The 21,742-nt window shown below is 36.1% G+C and overlaps 1 protein-coding gene across 2 annotated transcripts in view; it reads right to left on the bottom strand.

Moving 5' to 3' along the window:
* The window catches only part of SEMA3D (semaphorin 3D), a 209,139-nt gene that overhangs the window by 58,496 nt on the left and 128,901 nt on the right, over positions 1-21,742 (bottom strand). For both annotated transcript variants that reach the window (XM_036864311.1, XM_036864310.1), the window contains 4 exons: positions 20,857-20,976; positions 16,052-16,145; positions 13,331-13,459; positions 2,478-2,620 (listed from right to left, as the gene is read on the bottom strand). In XM_036864311.1, the coding sequence (XP_036720206.1) occupies positions 2,478-2,620; positions 13,331-13,459; positions 16,052-16,145; positions 20,857-20,976 (486 nt within the window). The remainder of the gene's footprint in view (positions 1-2,477; positions 2,621-13,330; positions 13,460-16,051; positions 16,146-20,856; positions 20,977-21,742) is intronic.

The following is a 21,742-nucleotide window of genomic DNA, read 5'->3' as shown; positions in this document are numbered from 1 at the left end:
TGTAACAGCAACAATGATGCTGAAAAGCTCTTTTTTAATTTAAACTTGTTATTGTTTTGCAGGACATTTTTTTTTTAAAGACGTCAAGTCATTTTTAATCTCGACAGTGAAATCTCCACTTATGAGTGCTCACTTTTTACCGCACTTTAATCCTAAATTAATAAATAAAGTTAGTAACTTGGGCAGGGTGGGATGCAATTAAGAAATTACAAAGATGCATTTAGAACCAAATATTGTAAACATTGACCAGTGGATCATATGTGTAGTGGGAAATGCTGAAGAGGGTGCTAACTGAAGACAGGGATTGAGTAAAGAGATACATCAATTTAAGAAGAACCTCTATTATCTCTCTTTTTCTTTTAAGGAAATTCATCCATCACAAGTCCTTATTTGATATCACAATTTGTTAGCTTTTTATCCAAACAGAATAGCATGACAAAATCTTGCTGTGTGGCCTCAGAGTTTTTTGCGGTGGGAAGACTTATGTACTACAATTCTCTCTGTCTTTGCAGTTCTATAGGAGTTTTTTCATAAATAAAATATCCCATGGCTGATACTTAAAGTCTAGATTATATTTTTATGATACAAATTTATAAATGGGGCAGCTAAATTTTTCCTTAATACGTTTCTCCACCTCTAAAATTAACTTTCAATATATTTAGTATGAGGGTAAAAACATTACTTTGTTATAAATGAATTTCTATCAAATGGATTTGACCTATCAAGAAATAAGTATTCAACTGCTTCACAAAACCCACACTTGTTATACATGTGCTCATCACAAAGTGACTCTTAAGATACATTTAATTGATTGTAAATCTCTTATGACATACTTAACGTGGCTCATTTATACAAATGCTGTCCATCCACAGCACAGCTTTCCGGCTGGGGTACTGTTGTTCTAAGGCATGCTTCAGTACACTCACACGCTACGACTACTCCAAGCAATGGCCATTCATCTCTCGGTGAGAGGCTTCAAGAGAAATGACTGTGAATTCTTAGACTCTGAAAGAATGAGGATGCTTTTTAGAGAATCTGTCCCCTGGGGGTGAAGGGATCAGTGGGAGATGGCATTACTGGCTAGGACACTAGGTAAAGAATGATCTGCGCTCACAAGTTTGGTCTCATTCAAAAGCCATGTTATCATTAGCACTCTTAAGTGCAATGATGGTTTATATTTCTGTCCCTGGAAGTGTTCAAAAGCCTGAGGGCACAGATTGAGAAAAAAAAGTGATAGGCTCCGATGGAAGAAAATGAAAAGTTTGTACAAGACCAAAGAAAGCTTCCCGCTGAGAGTATTTATTAAGTTAACAGCTTTTCCTCTTAATAACTGAGTTAATGCTGAAGGTGTCTGGTCATGTAAGAAAAGTGATTTCAGTGAAGATAAGTCCAACTAACAAAAGAATATACTGAAAAGTATGATTCCAGTAGCATTTTTATTCTATAAAGCTTGTATTCACTCAAATGAGAACTTTGATGGCACAAAATGGAAGTGTTTCATAGAGTTGCTGTTTTCCTGTAATTTACACAAAATGGCAATATTAAAAAGCAAATTTCAGTGTTCTTCAAGATAAATGTTTTGCCTTTTGGATTGTTTTTTTTCCTCCCTATCCCATTCTTCTCTCAGAACCTAATCTAGGTTAATGCTCTAGAAAGTATTTTTAATAATAAGACTATATAACTGCATTTTCAACTTATTTGATTCACGTAAAGATACATAATTTTACATGTAATGTGTTATGATAAAAATATGGGATATGGGGCTTCCCTGGTGGCGCAGTGGTTGAGTGTCTGCCTGCCAATGCAGGGGACACTGGATCGAGTCCTGGTCTGGGAAGATCCCACATGCCGCGGAGCGGCTGGGCCCGTGAGCCACAGCTACTGAGCCTGCGCATCTGGAGCCTGTGCTCCGCAACAAGAGAGGCCGCGATAGTGAGAGGCCCGCGCACCGCGATCAAGAGTGGCCCCCGCTTGCCGCAACTAGAGAAAGCCCTCGCACAGAAACGAAGACCCAACACAGCCATAAATAAATAAATTAATTAATTTAAAAAATATATGGGATATGATTCTGTTAGTGTTTAAGGAACTCTAGTGAGTATGCTAAGTTACTTTCAATTTCAAAATAAAATTATTTAATGTACAAAACATTTTAACTTCCATGGATCAGGACAATGCAGTGATCTTACTGGGAACAGTAATAACTGGCAAAGGGATAGCCCACCAATAAAGGGAGCAAGCTGCCCAAGAGATCTAACTCAAACCTGGGGAATAGCTCAGGGACTAGAAAAAATAATTTGTAATATTGGAAAATTTTGCATCCTTCTTTTTTCTTTTTACTTTTGGATCTCAAAAATTATACATGTAAGATAATATGAATTTATTCTACCATTTATGAATAATGGAATTAACTTCAACATTACATGGTTAATTATTCATACACATACACATATGCCTTAAGTGGAATAAATATATCTTGCCTTACAAACTCTTCCAACTCGAGAAAGGATGGTCTTATCAGAAGTACTCCCTTCTTGAGATGATTCACGAAAGAAGAAATATATTTTATCATCATCTGGATTATAGGTGTCTGGGATGGGGAAAGTTCCAATAAATTTTGCTCCTGTTTGGAAGAAAAGAAGCTATACATTAAAATACTGAAATAATTCAGCCACAATAGTACTGGTGTCTTTTGTATGTAAAACAATTAGCAGCAGAATTAAAAATAAAAACATGAATGAAATGTGGGAAATGAGACATATACACAAGTAAACATGACACAAAGCAGGAACATGTATTAGCACAAAGAGGTCCTGAACAAGTTCTTTAGGACTCTGGACATCAGGTGAGAACACGACTGGCTGAGATTCACAATTGTTTCAATTCAACTAAATTACATAGAAAAGTCCTTCTTTCAAACCTGGAGATTCTATGATTTTATATTTTCCTTTTTTATGATTGCAGTCACTGCTTCTAAACCAAAATGTCCATTATGACGAGCTTAGGAAAAACTATAAACATATCCCAAATATAGATATATTATGATGTTATTTGTTGCACTTTGTGTAACTGCCAAAAAAAATTGAAACAACCAGTAATGCTTGGGTCAAGTCCAGCACTGGCTCTGAAGACACTCTTTCCAACTTGATATCCTGTTTCTGCCGCTTACTGGAAAGGTGACTTTGGGCAAATTGTTTATCTTCTCTATGCCTCAATTTTCTCATACCTAATATGAGGCTACCAATGTCATCTACCTAGTAGGGTAACTGATATGATAATCAAGTGAATTGATATATGTAATGTACTTACTATCTGGTAGTGCCTGACACATAATAAGGGTTTAATAAATGTTATTCATTATTAAAAGGATGTCTGGGATGATAATAATTATTATTAGGACCACAAACAAGAGAATGATGGAAAATTGAGCACATCCATACAATTGTTACAATAACATGTAGTTATTAAAAATGAAGTAATTCTAAATGTACTGTCATGGGAAGATGTCCACAATACAAATCAAGTGAAAAAATAATGGCAATACAATTAACTCCTTTTTTGCATCAATTGCATCAATGACAAGTCAATTTGGGTTACTAATGCCTTGTTTAAAAAGTACTGGAACTTTTAAGTCTTGGTTTTATATAACTGGGAGTTAATCAGGTAACAGATTTGTAATTGGGTGATACTAGTTCAGAAACAATCATTTTGATTAAAGCAAAGAAGACAAAGAGTGGTTATCGAGGAATGAAGGACTTCAATTAAGTAGAAAATACAAGATGCCTGAAAGAAAGCACAGAGCACTCTTTAGGAAGCAGAAGCAGGAAACAAGAGAAGACAAAAAGTTTCCCCCAAAATAAATAAATATAATAAGTAGGAGGTGAAAAAAAATTAACATTGCCTTCTCTAGAGTTTTGACCAAGGCCCCAATTGCCGGATACTCCAGGAGTACTGACTACTATTCCCCTGCAAATGTAGAACAGTTGGTCAGTAGCCCAGTAAACAAGACTTCACAATAGACTCTTCAATAGAGAAAAGTTAATGTTTGATTCCAAGTGATGAGTAGTTCAGTCTTTATCAGCCCAGCCTCTCTGGGTCAACCCTAGGTCTCTCATCCAGTCTATTCTCTGCTTAAATGGGAAACCTTAAGAGGAAAAGAGAGGGGGGGAAATATGTGCATGATCTTTTTCCTTTTTGTTCTTTATTATTTCCCTGTTCTTTCTCTGGAACTTAGAACTCCAGTGGATTTTTATGCCCTCAATAATCTCATTTTGATATGGTCCTAAATTACATAAAAATTAAATTTTAGAAAATCATACAGGATTTTAAAAAAATTTCTTTTCTAATTAATCTTAAATTAGCAAGGTCCATTAACAATTCCACTCAAGGCTTTTTGTTTTTGTTTTTGTTTTCCCCTCCAGCCCCTCTTTTAAATTGTTTATACATCACAAACACTTAGTTTTGAATCCCTGAGCAAGGTTAAAATTCTTTTGTAGTCACAAATTAACACTTCTAATTTTTGACTTAAATATATGATGTTTTCTTAAAAAAAAAAAAAAAACTCTCTGTGGAAATAAAATATCCTACAAATGTAGCATTAGGATTTTAGCAAATTCATGAAAACAAAGAATATATTTAATTACTACTATATTCAAGGCACTTAGAACAAGAAAAACTGCTAGGATAAAGAATACAAAAGTGAATAAGAGCAGCCTCTTCGCTTCAAACCAGTTACAATCTGCATTAAGAAAATATTAACATATGGCCAAGATATGGCTAAGAAGAAGGCCCAGTCTTGATGTTTCCAATGACTTGAAAGGAGATTGCCAACAATGAGTAGAGAAAAAGACAACTGTGGGTTCCCACCGACACAGACCAGGCATTAATAATAATCTATAGCACGTTTTTTGAATTTACAGATGCCTGAATTCAATGCCATTGACCTGGATGCAAATCTCCAGTGGCACTAGCATGTGAATTTTTAAAATATATAAATAAAAATAAAGAAATAACACCTTATAGGTGAGTCTTACAAGAAGCTGAGTTTAAGAGTCACTGCCATAGATTACCATTTCGTATACGGGAAAAGGACAAGACTCATTAACGCTAGGTCAGTAATGCAGATGTGTGGATGGACAGGAGGAGTGAAGACTGATAAATACAAATTCTTCATAATTAGGGTGGGACAAAAAAGGGATAAAACTGAAACTATACAGAAATTACAGGAATATGATTGCCTTGTTTTATCTTAACAAATATATGAGCTTAAAATGGGGATGACACAAGTAGAATTTATCACAGCACTTAAATATAACTTAAGTAGAAGTTATCCACGGAGCACGATGACCCTTGTAATTGTAGTATCAGAACTACTTCGTGATTGAGTTGAATTTATACTTTTAAGAATAACATAGTGGTACAAAATTTGCAGTCTTCTCTCCCCAGAGAGAAAATAAGGTCTCAGTTATTTGAAACAGAAAATCATTACAGGTAAAAAGGATTCCAGTGTGAGGGAGAGAGTTGCTTGTAAAGCTTTTCTCAGACACACAGATAGGAGAAGCAGTTACGTGAACTGATTGGTGGTCTCTCTTTTGCAGAGTTCGACAAGAGAAACATAGCTCTACAACACAGCAGAATGTACTTGGCCTAAAAGTTAAACAAATAATTACGGTAATACACAGTCTGTTGTAGAAATACACAGAACAGCCCCACTTTGGCTACGTGAAACATTAGCCAGGTGTTGTTGCCAGCTACTGCCATTTGAAATGGTCAAAAGTTAGAGTATGACACCAGTCCCCATTCCAGGAATTTCATTATAATATCAGTGGGGCAAAATAGAATACTTTTCCAAGTTACATTTCTTTTAACTTTCAACTAATACATAACATAGATGGTCTTGTGTTTATTCAGTGACTGTTGGTTTTACTGGACTCTTTTTTAAATGTTGGTTCTTTTTCAAGTACTATAAGGAAATTATTCTGGAGTACTGTAAGAAAATTAAATGGTAGAAGTGTTTAAGCCAAATATTTATTATGTGAAGAAATCTAATTATGAAAAAAAGAGTATCCAATAGTACTCTATTCTGTGATTTAAATAATAAGTAATTTTGAGTTAAAAATAAATACTTGTTTCAAGAATAGAGAGTTTTCTTTCTTCCAGACTCAACTGTGGTCCTGTGTCTTAGAACACTGCTGTTAGTATTTTATGATAGAAACTCCTTTTTGACTTGCTGCCAAGTTTGTGTAAAAATAGATATCATTTCATCAGTATATGACATGCATAGTTGAATTAAGTAATTTAAAATCATACCAAGGGACACCTGGGCTTTATTTATAGCACATTTTTTCCCCTGTGGCATTTGAAACACATGCCTTAATAGGGATGGAGTTTGAAATAGTGCATTTTCACAAATGAACTTTTAGCATGACACCAGGAGACGCTGCCAAATGAAAATGGCATAAATCCTCATGGCCTGAAATGCACATCACTTTCATTTCTCCTTATGAACCTCTTTTCACCCAGATGAGCACACCTACACCATGACTTAATACATAGTGAGTTCCTTACTTTCCTTTATTTCTTCTTGTAATATGTTTTTCCTACCACGTTTGAAAAATGTTATCCTTCTGTGTGGAAGAAGAATTTATAGACAACAGTACTCCAAGAGAAACTTCAAATGAAAACTGCCTCCACATGTTAGAAATGAAAATTTGAAACAAAAGTTCTCATCTACTCCAGGAAAGAAAACAAAAACATATGCATCTGAGGCGTCATTGTTTGTTTTCATTTTCCAAATGGTCATACTTCTTAGTTTTATCCCCAAATTCTCATAAAAGCTCAACTGTGATTGAGTAACCACTCTGACGTGTATCTGTATTTCCATTTCCTGCTATGTTCTACGATTAAGCTGACAAAGAAAAGTGTGGAACTATCTAAGTCTTCATCTAAAACTGCCATCGGACTTCATCTTTGCAATTTTTGTCTCTCCTGGTGAGGTATTTAATAGGTGGGTTAATTTCTCAAAGAAGAAATCAAGATTCATACTTCTATGTCTTTTGGCAATGGATTAGACAAAGTCCCACAGAAACTCTGACAAGGATCCTAGGACTGGTAACTGAAGAGATTAGCTGATCTCACTGGTTAAATCCAGGCAGGGCAAAGAACAAAATAGGGCATACACACAAGCATCAAAGATTTTAAGCTGCCTAAGCGGTTCAGTGATAAAAATGATTCATGTAGAATCATATTTTTTAAAAGGTTAATTATTTAAAACCTGCATTTTAAGAGTTAAATACTCAATTGCAAATTTAATTTAATTTTTGTATTCCACTTAATCTAAACATAATATCTGTTTACATTTACAGGAGTTTAGTTTATTACAGACATGTAAAAGTAGGGTTTTTAACTAAAAATCAAAGTACAGAAAGCAAAATTTAACAGAAAAAAATCCTCAAACTGTCTAACCAGAAATAAATAATACAATGATGGAATAATATGTATAGGAGAAACTAACTAGACATTGACCCCATTATTTGAAATATCAAGTATCTGTCAGTTGTTTCAACCTGGCAATAACTGTACAAAACCCGGGAGTGAGCTTCACATCTACATGCTACAGTAAAGAAAATTTACATCTGTTGCATTAGGTGATTGTGGATTGCACTGTGATATGGGGTATGTATTATACTGTGTGATTATGATATTGTACATAATTAATAAAAAGTACACTTCAGACCAGTGCTGTCCAATAGAAATTTCTGTGAAGATGGAAATGTTTTATATCTGTGCTGTCCAATAAGGTAGCCTCTAGACCATGTGGCTATTGAGCACTTGAAATATAATTAGTGTGACTAAGAAACCAAATTTTAAGTTTATTTAATTTTACTTAATTTAAATTTAAATAGCCACATGTGGCTAGTGTCTACCATATCGGACAGTGCAGCTTTAGAGCAAGTAGCCTGTACCAGCTACTGTGCTGTGTCAGGTCCAGTTTAAGGAAGAAACAGAGCCTTTACCCCCATAATTGCCACTAAAATGGCAGTCAAGCTCCCAGATGCAGGAGACATGATATGATACTCTTGTCAGAAGTTTGGTATTGTAATGGAAGGATGGGTCTGGCAGTTAGTTAGGAGACCTGAACATGTCCCTTCTTCATACTGAGTCTCAATTTGTGAAATGTAAGGTCGAATAAGATAATGTCTAATATTCCCCAAATCACCACAGTTCCTTTAGCAATCACTGCTTTTTGTCTCCCCACATTCCTGACACTAGCCAGATGACCTATTTGACCTCTGTCTTTGGACCCTAGGCTGACTATATCTGGAAAATGGCCATTTCTCAGAATGGAGAACAGAAATGCTCCCCCCAAAAGCCAATCTTTTCCCCTAGCATGTTGGGTACTTCCTCATAACAATCTCATGTAGTTTCTATTATTTCTCCCTTGCTTTGCCCTAGTTTCCATGGACCAAGAAGCTCCTGACTGACTGGGTCTCCTGAAGCATCATGCTGTTCTGATTCTGGCCAGCCCATCACTCAGCAAATGTTCGCAATAATGACTACAGCTGACTGTCTACGCCTTCCACACTGCTTGCCTAACCACACTTTCTCTGTCTGCCACGGTCTCCATATCCAGACCCACATCCTCAGTTTGCTGTTGCCCAAAATGGCATCGTGATGTGGACCCTATTTGTAGTGAGGCTGCAAGAGCAGAGGATGGGTAATCACAATAACAGAATTTAGGCTGATGGACTGTATCATACAGTGAGAAGAATAAAGTGTGTAGAGCTAGAGAGACATACCTGAGTTTCAATCTCACTTCCAATAACTGTTTAACCACGGACTATTTATCTGACTTCTAATCTATCCCCAACTATTAAATGGAAATAGTAATTCTCTCAAAATTATACCACTAAATAAGATAATACTTTAAAAGTGCCTAATACAGTGACTAGGAAGGATGCTATATAAAATAAATTTGAAGCAGAAGAGACCAGACATAGGGAAATGAGTTAACAAACAATAAAATAGTAGCAATAAACCAGAGACAAGGTGATGGAGACCTAAAGAAAGATGGTGGCCATGGAAAGAACAAGGTCAACATATATTCTGAAGGAAATAAAGGCTCTTTGTGATAGATTAGATAAAGGGAGATAAAGGAGAGGAAGAAATTAAAGATAACTTCAAGGTAACTGAGTGGATGAAGTTAAGAAAGTTAAGATAGATAAAAATCAGGAAACAGGTATTGAAGGGCAGGTTAGAAAGGGGAAACAAGATAATTTTGAGTTACACTCACAGGATTTTAGATTTTAGATACAATTAGTCTTTTATATATCTATTTGAAGAAACTAAAGCAAAAGATCACTAGACAACTTGTATAAATCTCAAAGCAGTAGTACAATCAAGGCCAAGGCTTAGATATCTTTACTCCCATATTAAGCAACTAGTTCCTTTTGTTTAATCTGAGATGAAAATGTAAGACATAGAAATAAATATTTTTAAGGTCACTTAGTTACAGGAAAAGGTTGGAAATACAGTTTTAGGAAACAAGAACACAGAACACCACAGAAAACTATTAGAATGGATGAGCTCACAGAATTATGAAATGTAGAGAGAGAGAAGGAAAAGGCGGTCAATACTTAAAAATGCTAAGTAGATGTCAGAGAATCAGAGCATCCGGAGCTTTAGTCCCACCGTGCTACCTCTCTCATCTTCAGGAATAACGATAATGATGGTGATGATAATATTGACACTGAATTGCTTTTACAATTGCCTTCCATCAGACTTCCCTATAAGATTTAATTTAATTCTTGTAACACCCTGGGAACAGATACTATTATTACGCCAAGTTTCTGGACAAAGAATTTAAATGCACAGAAAGGTTTGACCAAGGTCACAAATAAGTGAGAGTCAGGATTTAAACTTAGGTAATTAAGTTCCACAAAAAAGAGCTGTAATTTTTGTCTAAATTGGGACACTTCAGAGAATTAAAGAACAGCAAAGGTAAACTGGAAATGTCCAAGGCAGACCAGGTAATATGGTCCCTCTGGTTATTAACCACTAAGCAATCTGCCTTAAATGTCCTACAACCATAAATAGTAGGTCTCCTAGTTCTTAATCATTTGCCTGCATTCAATCCACTGAGACTTCTACTGTGTATCCTGCCTCCCTCCTTCAGTTTCTTCCTTTCTACTGACGTCTTTCATTGCAAAGTTTTCCCAGTACCCAAAATCTTCTCTTGAATTTTTCCTCATGTCCTTGGATTCTTCTATTCCCAAACAGATATCTTCTATTTCAATTATTTGTTGCTGTATATTCTCATGTCCACCTCCACTGCCACTACCTTTGTTCCTGTCCCACCCTCATTTTCCTGTTTTTGGTGCAATGGCCCCTTCTCTCTCTGTCCTCCTCCTCCTTTAGTTTTCCCTTCCTGCTATTATCAGTTACCTCTATAAACAACAAAGATCTGATTTTCTGGTTAAAATTAGGGAATTGGTGAAGGGGCTCCAAAAGGTACAAATTTCAAGTTACAAAAGAAATAAGTCCTGGGGATGTAATGTACATCATGGTGACTATAATTAATAACAGTGTATTGAATATTTGAAAGTTGCTAAAAGAGTAGATCTTAAAAGTTCTCATCACAAGAAAAAAATTATATGACTATATGTGGTGATGGAAGTTAACTGGACTTATTGTGGTGATCATTTTGCAATATATACAAGTATCAAATCATGTTGTACACCTGAAACTAATATAATGTTATATGTCAATGATCCCTTACAAAAAAAAGACACACAAAAAAGAATTAAATACATTAACAGATGAATGGCTAAAGAAGATGTGGTAAATATATACAATGGAATATTAGCCATAAAAAAGAATGAAATAATGTCATTTGCAGCAAGGTGGATGGACCTAGAGATTATCATACTAAGCGAAGTAAGTCAGAAGGAGAAAGACAAATACCATATGATATCACTTATATGTGGAATCTAAAATATGACACAAATGAACATATCCATGAAACAGAAACAGACTCCAAGACATAGAGAACAGATTCCTGGTTGCCAAGATGGAGGAGGGATGGGGGAGAAAAGGACTGGGAGTTTGGGATCAGCAGATGCAAACCAGTATATATAGGATGGATAAATGACAAGGTCCTACTATATAGCACAGGGAACTACATTCGATATCCTGTGATAAAGTGTAATGGAAAAGAATAGGAAAAAGAATATATATATATATATAAAACAACTGAGTCACTTTGCTATACAGCAGAAATTAACACAACACTGTAAATCAATTATACTTCAATAAAATAAAAGTAAAGAATTAAATAATAGATAACTTCACAGTAGTTTCAGGAAAATATTTACAGCTTTCTGGCTCCATCACCCACTCTCCTCCTATGCTCCAGGCATTTATCATCCATGAGGTCAGCGACCCTCCCCTATAATCTCAGCAGGCCCAGTGGACAGAAGAGCATTCAGTATGCCACAGGCCCTTAAAAGTTGTTTATTAAGAGAATGCTAAACCAACGCAAAGGTTTCTTACTTTGTAATTCTCTTCACACAGCACTAAGAACAGCATGTTAGGCAAATAATAGTGAATAAATATTTCCCACATTTACTGTTTTAGCAATACTGTTGACTTCTTCTGGACATGTCACAGGTAAGGAAAAAATAAGACTAATCTCTTAAATGAGTGGCAACATGATGATATTTGCCATCCCAAGACTGGGAAATGCAATCTATACTTCATTTCAAAGCCATAATATCGGGACTTCCCTGGTGGCACAGTGGCTAAAAATCTGCCTGCCAACGCAGGGGACACAGGTTCGAGCGCTGGTCCAGGAAGATCCCACATGCCGCAGAGCAGCTAAGCCCGTGCGCCACAACTACTGAGCCTGCACTCTAGAGCCCGTGAGCCACAACTACTGCAGTTCGTGCACCTAGAGCCCATGCTTCGCAACAAAAGAAGCCACCACAGTGAGAAGCCCGTGCACCACGACGAAGAGTAGCCCCCGCTCACCGCAACGAGAGGACGCCCGCGCGCAGCAACGAAGACCCAATGCAGCCAAAATAAATAAATAAAAAATAAATCAATTAATAAAAAAGAGTGAACATTATTCAAAACAGCAAACTCTTTAAAAAATAAATAAATAAAATAAAGCCATAATATCTTGTTACCTAAACAGATAACTAAGCTTTTCTACTGGTAAAATCTATGGAGTCACTGTCAAACCAAGTAACTCCCGTGAAACCTTCACAATATTCACAAGATCGGCCTGCCTTGCACAAGTGTTAAGAAATGAACAGTAATCACTTAGTTGGGGATATTCTAAATTTGTTTACTCTGTTAATAGGGTTCTCTTTTGGTCAATAGAGATCGCATTGTTGTGTAAACAAATGGATCTGGAGGTTTTGACTAAAGAAATGTTTTAAAAGTGTTTTTCCCTTTTGTTTATGTTGTCACTGCTTGAATGATACTGAGAGATACAGAGATAGCCCCTAGGAAATCTCTACCCAGGCCTCCTCCACTAAAACCCAGTATTTATGGTGGGAATGAGAAATGCTGTGTGCCATGCGGTGAAATAAAGTCCTATGTTAATCAGAAAACTTTAGAAAATCATGATAAAACCTGACCTGTTGTAAGGCAGTGGGGCAAAAGAAAAACAAAAGCCTTTCACTATTCCTTCCATTAAATAAATTCATTTAGGAAGTCTTTTTTATTGTTGTTGAAAACTCGGAATACTCTATGACCGCTAAACACAAAAGTAATCAGACAAACTCATGTCAATATCAATATGCTTAAAATTTTGGAGGCACATGTTTTAACCAAAATAGAAATTATTTTTTAAATAAAAGAAGTTAGCATTACAATAACCCCTTTCTATTATGCTCACAGACAGTATTTGACTTAGTCATTAAAAAACAGATTGCAGGAGAAAGATTGCCAGCTTGAATCCCAGCTCTGCAACTGACAAGTTGTAAGACCTTGACCAAATTACTCCACTTCTCTCTACCTCAGTTTATTCATCTTTAAAAAGCACATAATAACACATCTCTCATATTACATCATTGTGAATATTTTAAAAAATCAAGTAGAGCATGGAACAATGTCAAGGACAATAGCACACACACACAATAAATGCCAACTATTATTATTATATACACAGTAGGTTCTGGAGATTTGTCTAACACACTGAGGAACTATTTCAAATGTATTTTATATGTTGAGCTAAATCACTTCCAAAACACATCTGAATGAATAATCATGAGTTTCTTATCTACCCAAAAGCAAAGGCAAAACGATCAAAAGTGTGAAAATCACTAACCATTGAGCCAGTGGTGCTCCGAAATATCAGTTCTGATGTAATGGTGGTCGTGAGTAGGCCCAAGGGACCGTGTGAATGCAGTATCCTTGCCAAGGAAATCAGAAGCTGTTCCAGAGTAGAGGTACTCATCTGCAAGGGAGAAACGAATACACAGGACTTCTAAGAGTTTACCAGCAGACACTACTGACAATAGACTAATTTCACAGCATGAAACCAATGATGTTTATTGCTTAACTTCAGAATATATTGCTTCATAAATTTCCCCTTCAGATTTTGAAAAATCTGCTTAGTTGAAGAAAAGATAACTCAGTGAACTTTGGTAAGCCGAGGCTAACTACTTGAATATAAAAAGGCCAATGTCTTCCGAATTAATAATTGCACATGCATTTAGCTTCTGTTATGACTAAGCTCCTCTTCTTTCCCTTCTCCCCACAAATAATTCAAGGACATATCATAATTAGGAGTCTCTCTTTGTAATAACACAAAAAATATTTAGAAAGTAAATGCCATAATGAGGAATGAATTGTGTAATTAGTATTTACTTAACCGACACAACCTCAGTGACCACAACTTTTCTTTGCCTAACCTCTGCTGAAAGGGAGCTTTCAGCACTGAAGTCATACTTTGTAATTATAACATGTTGCATTCCTTGTAGCTAATCATGTCTCTAATAGTTCTGATAAACAGGCATTTCTGAAAAAGGAAAGATGTTGCCATTACTGCATACCAAACTTCTCTGTCCTGTTATTTATGTAAAGTGAATATCCATGTTTACCAGAGACAGAAGGAGAGAGAGAGAAGAGAAGAAAAGAGGAGAAAGGGGTGAGAGAGGTAGAAAGAGGTGGAGAAGGGGAAGGAGGGTGGAAAGAAATGAGGAAGAAGGGAAAGGAGAGGAGTGGAAGATGAGGGAGAGGAGAGGAAGAAAGGATAGAAGGGAGAGGAGTGGGAGGAGGGGGGAGAAGAGGATGGGGGTTGGAAAAGAGGGGAATGGTGGTCCATGTTCCCTAATGCTGGTTAGCATGTAGTGGGAGAGCGGGGTGAGGCAGGAAGAATACGGTCCCTACAGTTGCATGCATTACCCCTTTGAGAGCTAAGCCTCTGTTTCAAGAAATCTTTATATTCAACTACTTGGGGTTACACTTAATAGACTAAAATTTTAAAAATAGCTAATCTCTACAGAGCATTTAGATTTTTTAAATGCCTAAATAGAAGAACAACTACAGACACTGTTTTATCACTATAATTCAATTTTCCTCAGAAACATATCTTGAAAATTCTGCCTTTGCATAAATGATTCAGATACTTTCAAAATCCTCCAATTACATCCACTGAAATAAGACTTTTCCTGAACTATTTGAGACAACCAACCTAAATACTCATGACAATAGTCGACTTCCAAAAGGGGGAAAAACACACACATACATATAAAAGAGAGAAATCCAGTTATGTAAAGTAAATGTAGACATGGTACTGATTCCATCTCTTAAATACATATGGTGGAAGGCAGTATTTCATTGTGGGGCAAGTTTTAAAAAGTAGAAGAATAACAATAACAACATCAATAAAGACATTATGAAAAAAGTTTGGTAAGAGTAAAGGAAACACACCATCAATTTGAAACATAAAATTACAAATATTCAAACATTTTGCCAGAAAAAATGGTGTATTTCAACATAAAAGTTGGATCTGTATATCCAGGCTTTAAAACTGTCTTCTTTGTATTTAAATTACTCAGGGGTTCCTACGAGGGGTCACCAACACCTACAATCTATTGTTTTTTATTAAGGTTGTGTCAACCCCACTTGACAGATCAGAATCACAAATCATCAATCTCATTTTCTGAGGATAATGACTGAACATTAGTCACATAATTTTCAAAAAACACACACACTTTCACTTCAAAGGAAGAGCACTAGTTCTCACTAAGTGAAAATTAAAATGTCATGGTGCGTCACTCTGATAGTCTATTCAAACATCTGATGGACAAGTTAAATAAAAAGAGACTGAAGTCATGAACGAAACCAAGACAAAAGGAGTCCTTATAATGGCTGAAATTCAGAGGTCGTGCCGACATTCCTCAGAAAAGACTTCAGACCACACAGTACTGCCTTCTTTAAACAGGACGGTCCTCCCGTAAGAGAATTTTAGATGTATACAAAGCAAGAGAAAACTGAATGTGCTAGCAAAAATTTCACATTGCCATTAATATAATCAGGTTATGGTGAAACTGGGGTGAGAGGTATTATACCATTCTTTTATCCGTATTCTATAGTTTGATTTGTTTTATTAATTTATCCACTTACGTCTTACTATTAATCCCCCCACTCAAATCTTCAACATATTTTGTAACATATTATGTTCAAGGAATTGCTAAATTTAACTGCCACAGTGAACCAAATGGGGCATAGCTAAATATAAGAAAATCTGGGACAGCTACATGTAGAATTATAGCACAATTGCGTGTGTGTCATTTGTATTAAAAAGAATTCAACCTGAAGTTCATTTAAAATGTAACTGTGCTGACGTTAAGGATTACTGGAGCCTCACTTTATGGATAAGGAGCTAAGTATAGAGAGACATGACACTGAAAAACTACAACCAAACAGCCAGTGGACGATTAATCCAAAATAACCTTTAACTCATTAAGAAAATGTGGTTGAATCTACACACACCTTTTTAGAAAAACACCTAAAAGCTAGAACTATCCATCACTGATCTTACCTGTCATTACTGAAGCAAAAGGCTGCTGAGGCTCAAAAGGACATTTCAGTCTGCCAGACTCCAAATGATGTGCGTCTAGTTTGAACATAACTTCCTGTTATGAGAAATATTAACACAAGTGAGATTTTTTTTTTAAATATCCGAATCAGCAAGAACGTAGGAGATAAGAACGAAATTCTAACTCATTAATTCAACAAAAACTGAGCATATAGCATGCACATCATGCTGTGCTTCTTAACTCTTCCACAAATATTATTTCTGGCAAGACTCAATTCCCATGTTTTGGTCTCCATTTGCCCAAAGTAGTGATGATAATAATGAATGAATTTTTCAGCCGGAAGTAGCAATATCCTTATCGATTCATTTAGCCTGGACCACTATCATAATCGAAATCACCATCAAGCACTCCTATTTCGTAAGCCTAATAACTAATTTGCTGAGCCTAATAAGCCAAGTTCCTCCTCTAAGGAATAAATTTACTATAATAATTATACTTTCATAACTATTATGGTCTACCTACCTAAGCATCTACAACTATACCAAATTACTTAAGCTTCGTGATATTTTGTAATTTTAGTGACTTAAAAGCGCTGTAAGGCAGGCAGTTCATTTTCAGAGCTGTTGATACATGTGGGCAAAAAAAATCCTGTTGTAGTATTTTCACTATTACGAAAACACTATGCACATTAAAGCCACATAGTTATTTTGGCTGAAACATCTATTTTTATAATAGTGGCCACAGACAGAATGGCATTGGCAGACTTTTAACATTCAGGGAAAAAAAACATCTTAAGTTGAACTTTCCAAGAAAAATATGAATGTATAATGAATATGGCCCCATGAGCTTGAGTGTTTCATAACAATAACACTACCATCCACCAAAAGACTGATGACTCAGGCTGCAAATTCACTAGTTAGAGAAATTCAGCATTTCAGATATTCTCTCTAGATGGCATATCTACAAAGTTATATCAGAGCACACATGTAATTAAAAGGGATCATTCAGTAACCACTTATCTAGAAAGCAAGTAAAGAAGCAAAAGGGATAGAGGAAATTGGATTATTTGGATTATTATTATTGTATGATGTGTCATTTCAGATCTTTTTCTAATTAACAGGATCAACAGTAATTACCGCCTTATTAAAAAATAGTAATACCAATTTAAATAGCATGATTAACATTTGCCATTTTATAGTTTTAAGTACATGCACTTTAATACTAACAGTAATGGTACTTAACAGTTAATACATACTAACCATGGGCCAGGAACTTCATGTACATTGTCTCATTGAATCTTCACCACTAACCTAAAGATGTAGCTATTTTAATTCCAGCTTTACAAGAGGAATATTGAGAATAAAAGGGGGTAAGTATCTTGTTCAGCATCACATAGTGAATAAGAGGCAAAGCAGTAGCTTGAACTCAGGGCTGTCTCCAAAGTTCATTAGTTCTTAACTAATCTAGTCTCAGGATTTCAAACTCATGGATTTAAAAATGTGTTGAAATTAATTTATAGACTCACCATGACCATGTAACATGATCAAGCCCAAGTATGTTTAGTTAGAACAGTTCAGCTAATGACAAGTTGTGATAGTGGCGCCTAGGCATGAAAAAAGTCCAGTGAGAACACATTTAGGGCATGTTTCCCAACTGTGGATGGGGCTAGAGATATGTCAGGAAAAAACACCTACAGATCACGGCTCTTAAGAATGTTTAAATATTAAGGGCACATTATTCTCCACAGGTCAAACAGAACTGTTGACTCTAAAGCCTATAATGGGACGTTGTAAAGGGAAAAAGTAAACTGAATCCTGGTGTGCCAGAAGATTATAGTGAAAAGCTAAAAAAGAAAAACCAAGAAAACATCTGGGAGAATGTCATAGTTGATGCAAAGTCCTAGATAAACCCTTATAATTGTACAGACTTCTGTTGTCAAAACGCAGCATTTCATTAAATTCTCAAGATAAGCCCATAGAATTGGTATTTGCGGAGGCTAAGGACAAGGTCTCCCTTATAATCTCCTGGAGAAAGGAGACAGCAGGAAATCAAGTTTCCTTGAGCCAGAGTCAAGGATACCAACAGGAAAATGATGTAAAAAAATAATGGCTGATTAAATGGACTTCCTGAGATAAACTGAATGACATGACACTTTAACTTTTGAGACAACTTCAATTTTATAAGATTTTTCCCATTAAATTCCTTAAGCCTAATTAATCATGCAAAAAAGTACCTGTCTAAACTGCACACAGAGAAATACTGTTGAAGTAAAGACATAAGAAGATAAGAATAGGAAATGTTTAACTATCACATTAGGAAAAATTATGTTATTATATTAATATTATTAATACTACTAACATTTAAATATGAGATTTGCAGCAGAAGGGAGATTCCAGAGGAAAGAACATACTTCCAATCTAATTATTAAACAACTATCAGGCACCCCCAGTATTGCAGAGTAGATACACAGGTAGATAGATAAATAGATAGATAGATAGATAGATAGAGACTGCAGACATTATTTTGAAATAAAGTTTATATGCATACTTTTGAAATACTTGCCTCTGCCTTTCTGTGTTCTTGTTGCCTAATACGGCTGCAAATTAAGTGACCGGAATAGAGCAAGGGCTATACCAAAGCCTATGCACAATCATTTTCTCATTTTATTCTTAAAATAACTCTGAGTTACTATTATTATTATCATCATTTTGCTGAATAAACAGAAGCTTAGAAAGTTTATGCAGAAGACCGTGGAGCCATGGTAAATGATCCGGGCCATAATTCAAACTCTGGCTCCCCATGTTTAGCTCTTAGTTGTTGTCAACAGCCCTGACTTCTATCCTGAAATCCGGATCCAACTGCCCACTTGGTATGACCTACGGAACATTTCTCAAATGCAGAATGTACAAAACTAACTCACCATTTTCCCCACAAATCTGTTACTCTTCTCATCTCAATAAATAACACCCCTCTCCAACTCACTGCCAAAGATAGAAATCTGGGATTCATTTTAGCTGTTTCCTCTTTCTTCCCGTTGCCCCAGGCGCACAACAGTGGTCACCAGGAAGAGGGCTTCGCACACTGCTCTCCTCCATCCCTGTTATCTGTTGCTCTTCCCTCTTCCCAGCCACCTGAGAAGCAATCTTATCTATTTGAAGACGGAAGTGCCTTCCCTCTGAATGGACAGTGAATCCTGGGACTAATAATTCATTTTAGAAGAGAACGATCTTCAAGCAGGGCTGCCATACAATTACCTGTACTCCTGACTAGTGGAAAACTCACAAGGCTCAATATCCCTGTTCACTCATAATTCTCTTATTCACAGAACTTGTAAATTTGACGGCCCCGGGGCTTTTTGACAGTCTCAAGCTAAGTAATTAGCTCCTTCTAAATTCCCTTTCAGCACTTGTGACTTTTAGGAGTTAATGAACACTATTTGCATCCCTCAGCAGGTTGTGAGTTTGGCCTTTAGCCCCAGGCCTCAAAACACATCCAAGATGTGGGGCTATCTCATGTAATTGCAGCCTATGCTATAAGCCACTGTTATATATTACCCTTCATCAAAGCTAGGCAAGAGAACATTACACCAGCAACAAAGTATGATGGATTCAAGTTGCCAAGTCTCCTAGTGGTTCAGAGATTTAACTATCAGGGTTGCTTTACTTTCAAACCATTGAGTCTGGGCTGGTTAGACAAGTTGGTTAGAGAGAAAAATTTATCCAGCAAACAGTTGTGGGTTTGAGCTCTGCTTGAATCAGTTAAATCAGTGTAAAGAAACCTGTACCATGAGCCCAGACTTTACTTTCAAACACGCAGCCAATTACCCTGCAAATATGTGTGGTTATTCACAAGAAGTATATACATAAACATAAGGATGACAGTGTAACCCATCAGCCCACACAAAGGAATGATTTAGAGTACATATTCTGAAGCTCAGTTGGGCATGCTTGCTCTAGAGATAACTACTTTGGTTCAATTCCTTGCTAGACCATTTATTAGTTGGGTGACTTAGGCATGTTATTTCATTCTGCTGAGACTCAGTTTTTACTAACTTGCAAACTGGAAGTTATTAAGGTACCAACTTCATTAACAGTGCTGTGAAATTCCAAAAACAATCCATGTAAAGTGCCTGGCACAGTCCATGACACAAAGAAAGCACTCTAACGTGTTAGTTGTTGATTAAATTATTGTAATCTGCATGTTTCTCATTTATTGAAATGCTCATTGATTGCTGGAATACATTACTCCTAATTAATACATTTCACATTTCCACTATGTCACTTTGGTCTGGCAGAAATAATAAGTCCAGTGTGATAACAACTATCCATACAATTTTAAGAAAATCATCAAAATTATCTGTATTTAGTGTCCACTATTGTAAACATAAGTAACAGGTCAAATTTGTTGGATGGGAAAAATTAAATTATTTATAAGATATCATTCCGTTGCAAGGTCTTATGGGAAATGAATTTTTACCAACAGCAACATACTAAATAGATTTAGTTATAAAGGAAACTCAAGAGAAAATAAAGCTGTACATAGAGCCTAGAAAACAAGCACTTTCAACATTGGATACCATTTAATTTAATCATATCACTAAAAAGCTTTTAATAGAAGAAATTTTTATTAGGTGGATAAAGTGTGCAATCAAAATGGCAATCCATAAAGTGGTTGGGAATATAAGTTCTTATTCGGTTCATACAGAATACAATTCAATCTTTATATTCAAATCTAACTATTTTATGTCATAGGCATTAAGTAACAAGTTATTATAATAAATTGTTTTTGTGCTATTTCATTATATTACCTCCTTGTAGATTCCAAGATCAATATATCCACATATTGGATGAAATGCTCCCGTTCCACACACGTAAACATGAGTTTTGTTATAGGGTTGAAGTACCCGGATGAAATTTGCACATTCTGTCTATTGGGCATAAAAAAATAAAAGCATTAGCATACAATTCAGGTATTTGAAAGATTTTCATACCACCTGTTTCCCAAGTAGATTATCAAAAATAAGAAGTAAAATAAAAAAGACTTATGAGAAATGTTTAACACCTAACTTAGCAAAGGAGGCAAAACAAATTAGAGGGGCTTCCCTGGTGGCGCAGTGGTTGAGAATCTGCCTGCCAATGCAGGGGACACGGGTTCGAGCCCTGGTCTGGGAAGATCCCACATGCCGCGGAGCAACTGGGCCCGTGAGCCACAACTACTGAGCCTGAGCGTCTGGAGCCTGTACTCCGAAACAAGAGAGGCCGCGATAGTGAGAGGCCCGCGCACCGCGATGAAGAGTGGCCCCCACTCGCCGCAACTGGAGAAAGCCCTCACACAGAAACGAAGACCCAACACAGCCAAAAATAAAAATAATAAATAAATAATAAATAAATAAATTTAAAAAAAAATTAGAAACTATGGCTTTAATGAGTGACTGAAGCTTTTTGAAGCTTTAAGGTTTTGAACTAATCACAGTGCTAGAATGCACATCTCTATAGTGGGACACAATGGGGTCTACAGAATGAACATAATGTGAATGAGGTCTCCATACTTTCTTTCAAGGATTTCCTACAGAACCAAACCCATCATGCTCTGATGTTCCCACATTGTCTATCCCATATAGAACCTACTGTGTGCAACTTCAACTGTCTCAGCTACGCTAAACAAAACACTCAACACAGATGTGTCTTCCTATA

This window comes from Balaenoptera musculus, chromosome 9, assembly GCF_009873245.2.
Source record: "Balaenoptera musculus isolate JJ_BM4_2016_0621 chromosome 9, mBalMus1.pri.v3, whole genome shotgun sequence".
Classification (NCBI taxonomy): Eukaryota; Metazoa; Chordata; class Mammalia; order Artiodactyla; family Balaenopteridae; genus Balaenoptera; species Balaenoptera musculus.
The sequence above is the reverse complement of the archived record's forward strand: the minus strand, read 5'-3'. Positions and strand labels throughout refer to the sequence as shown.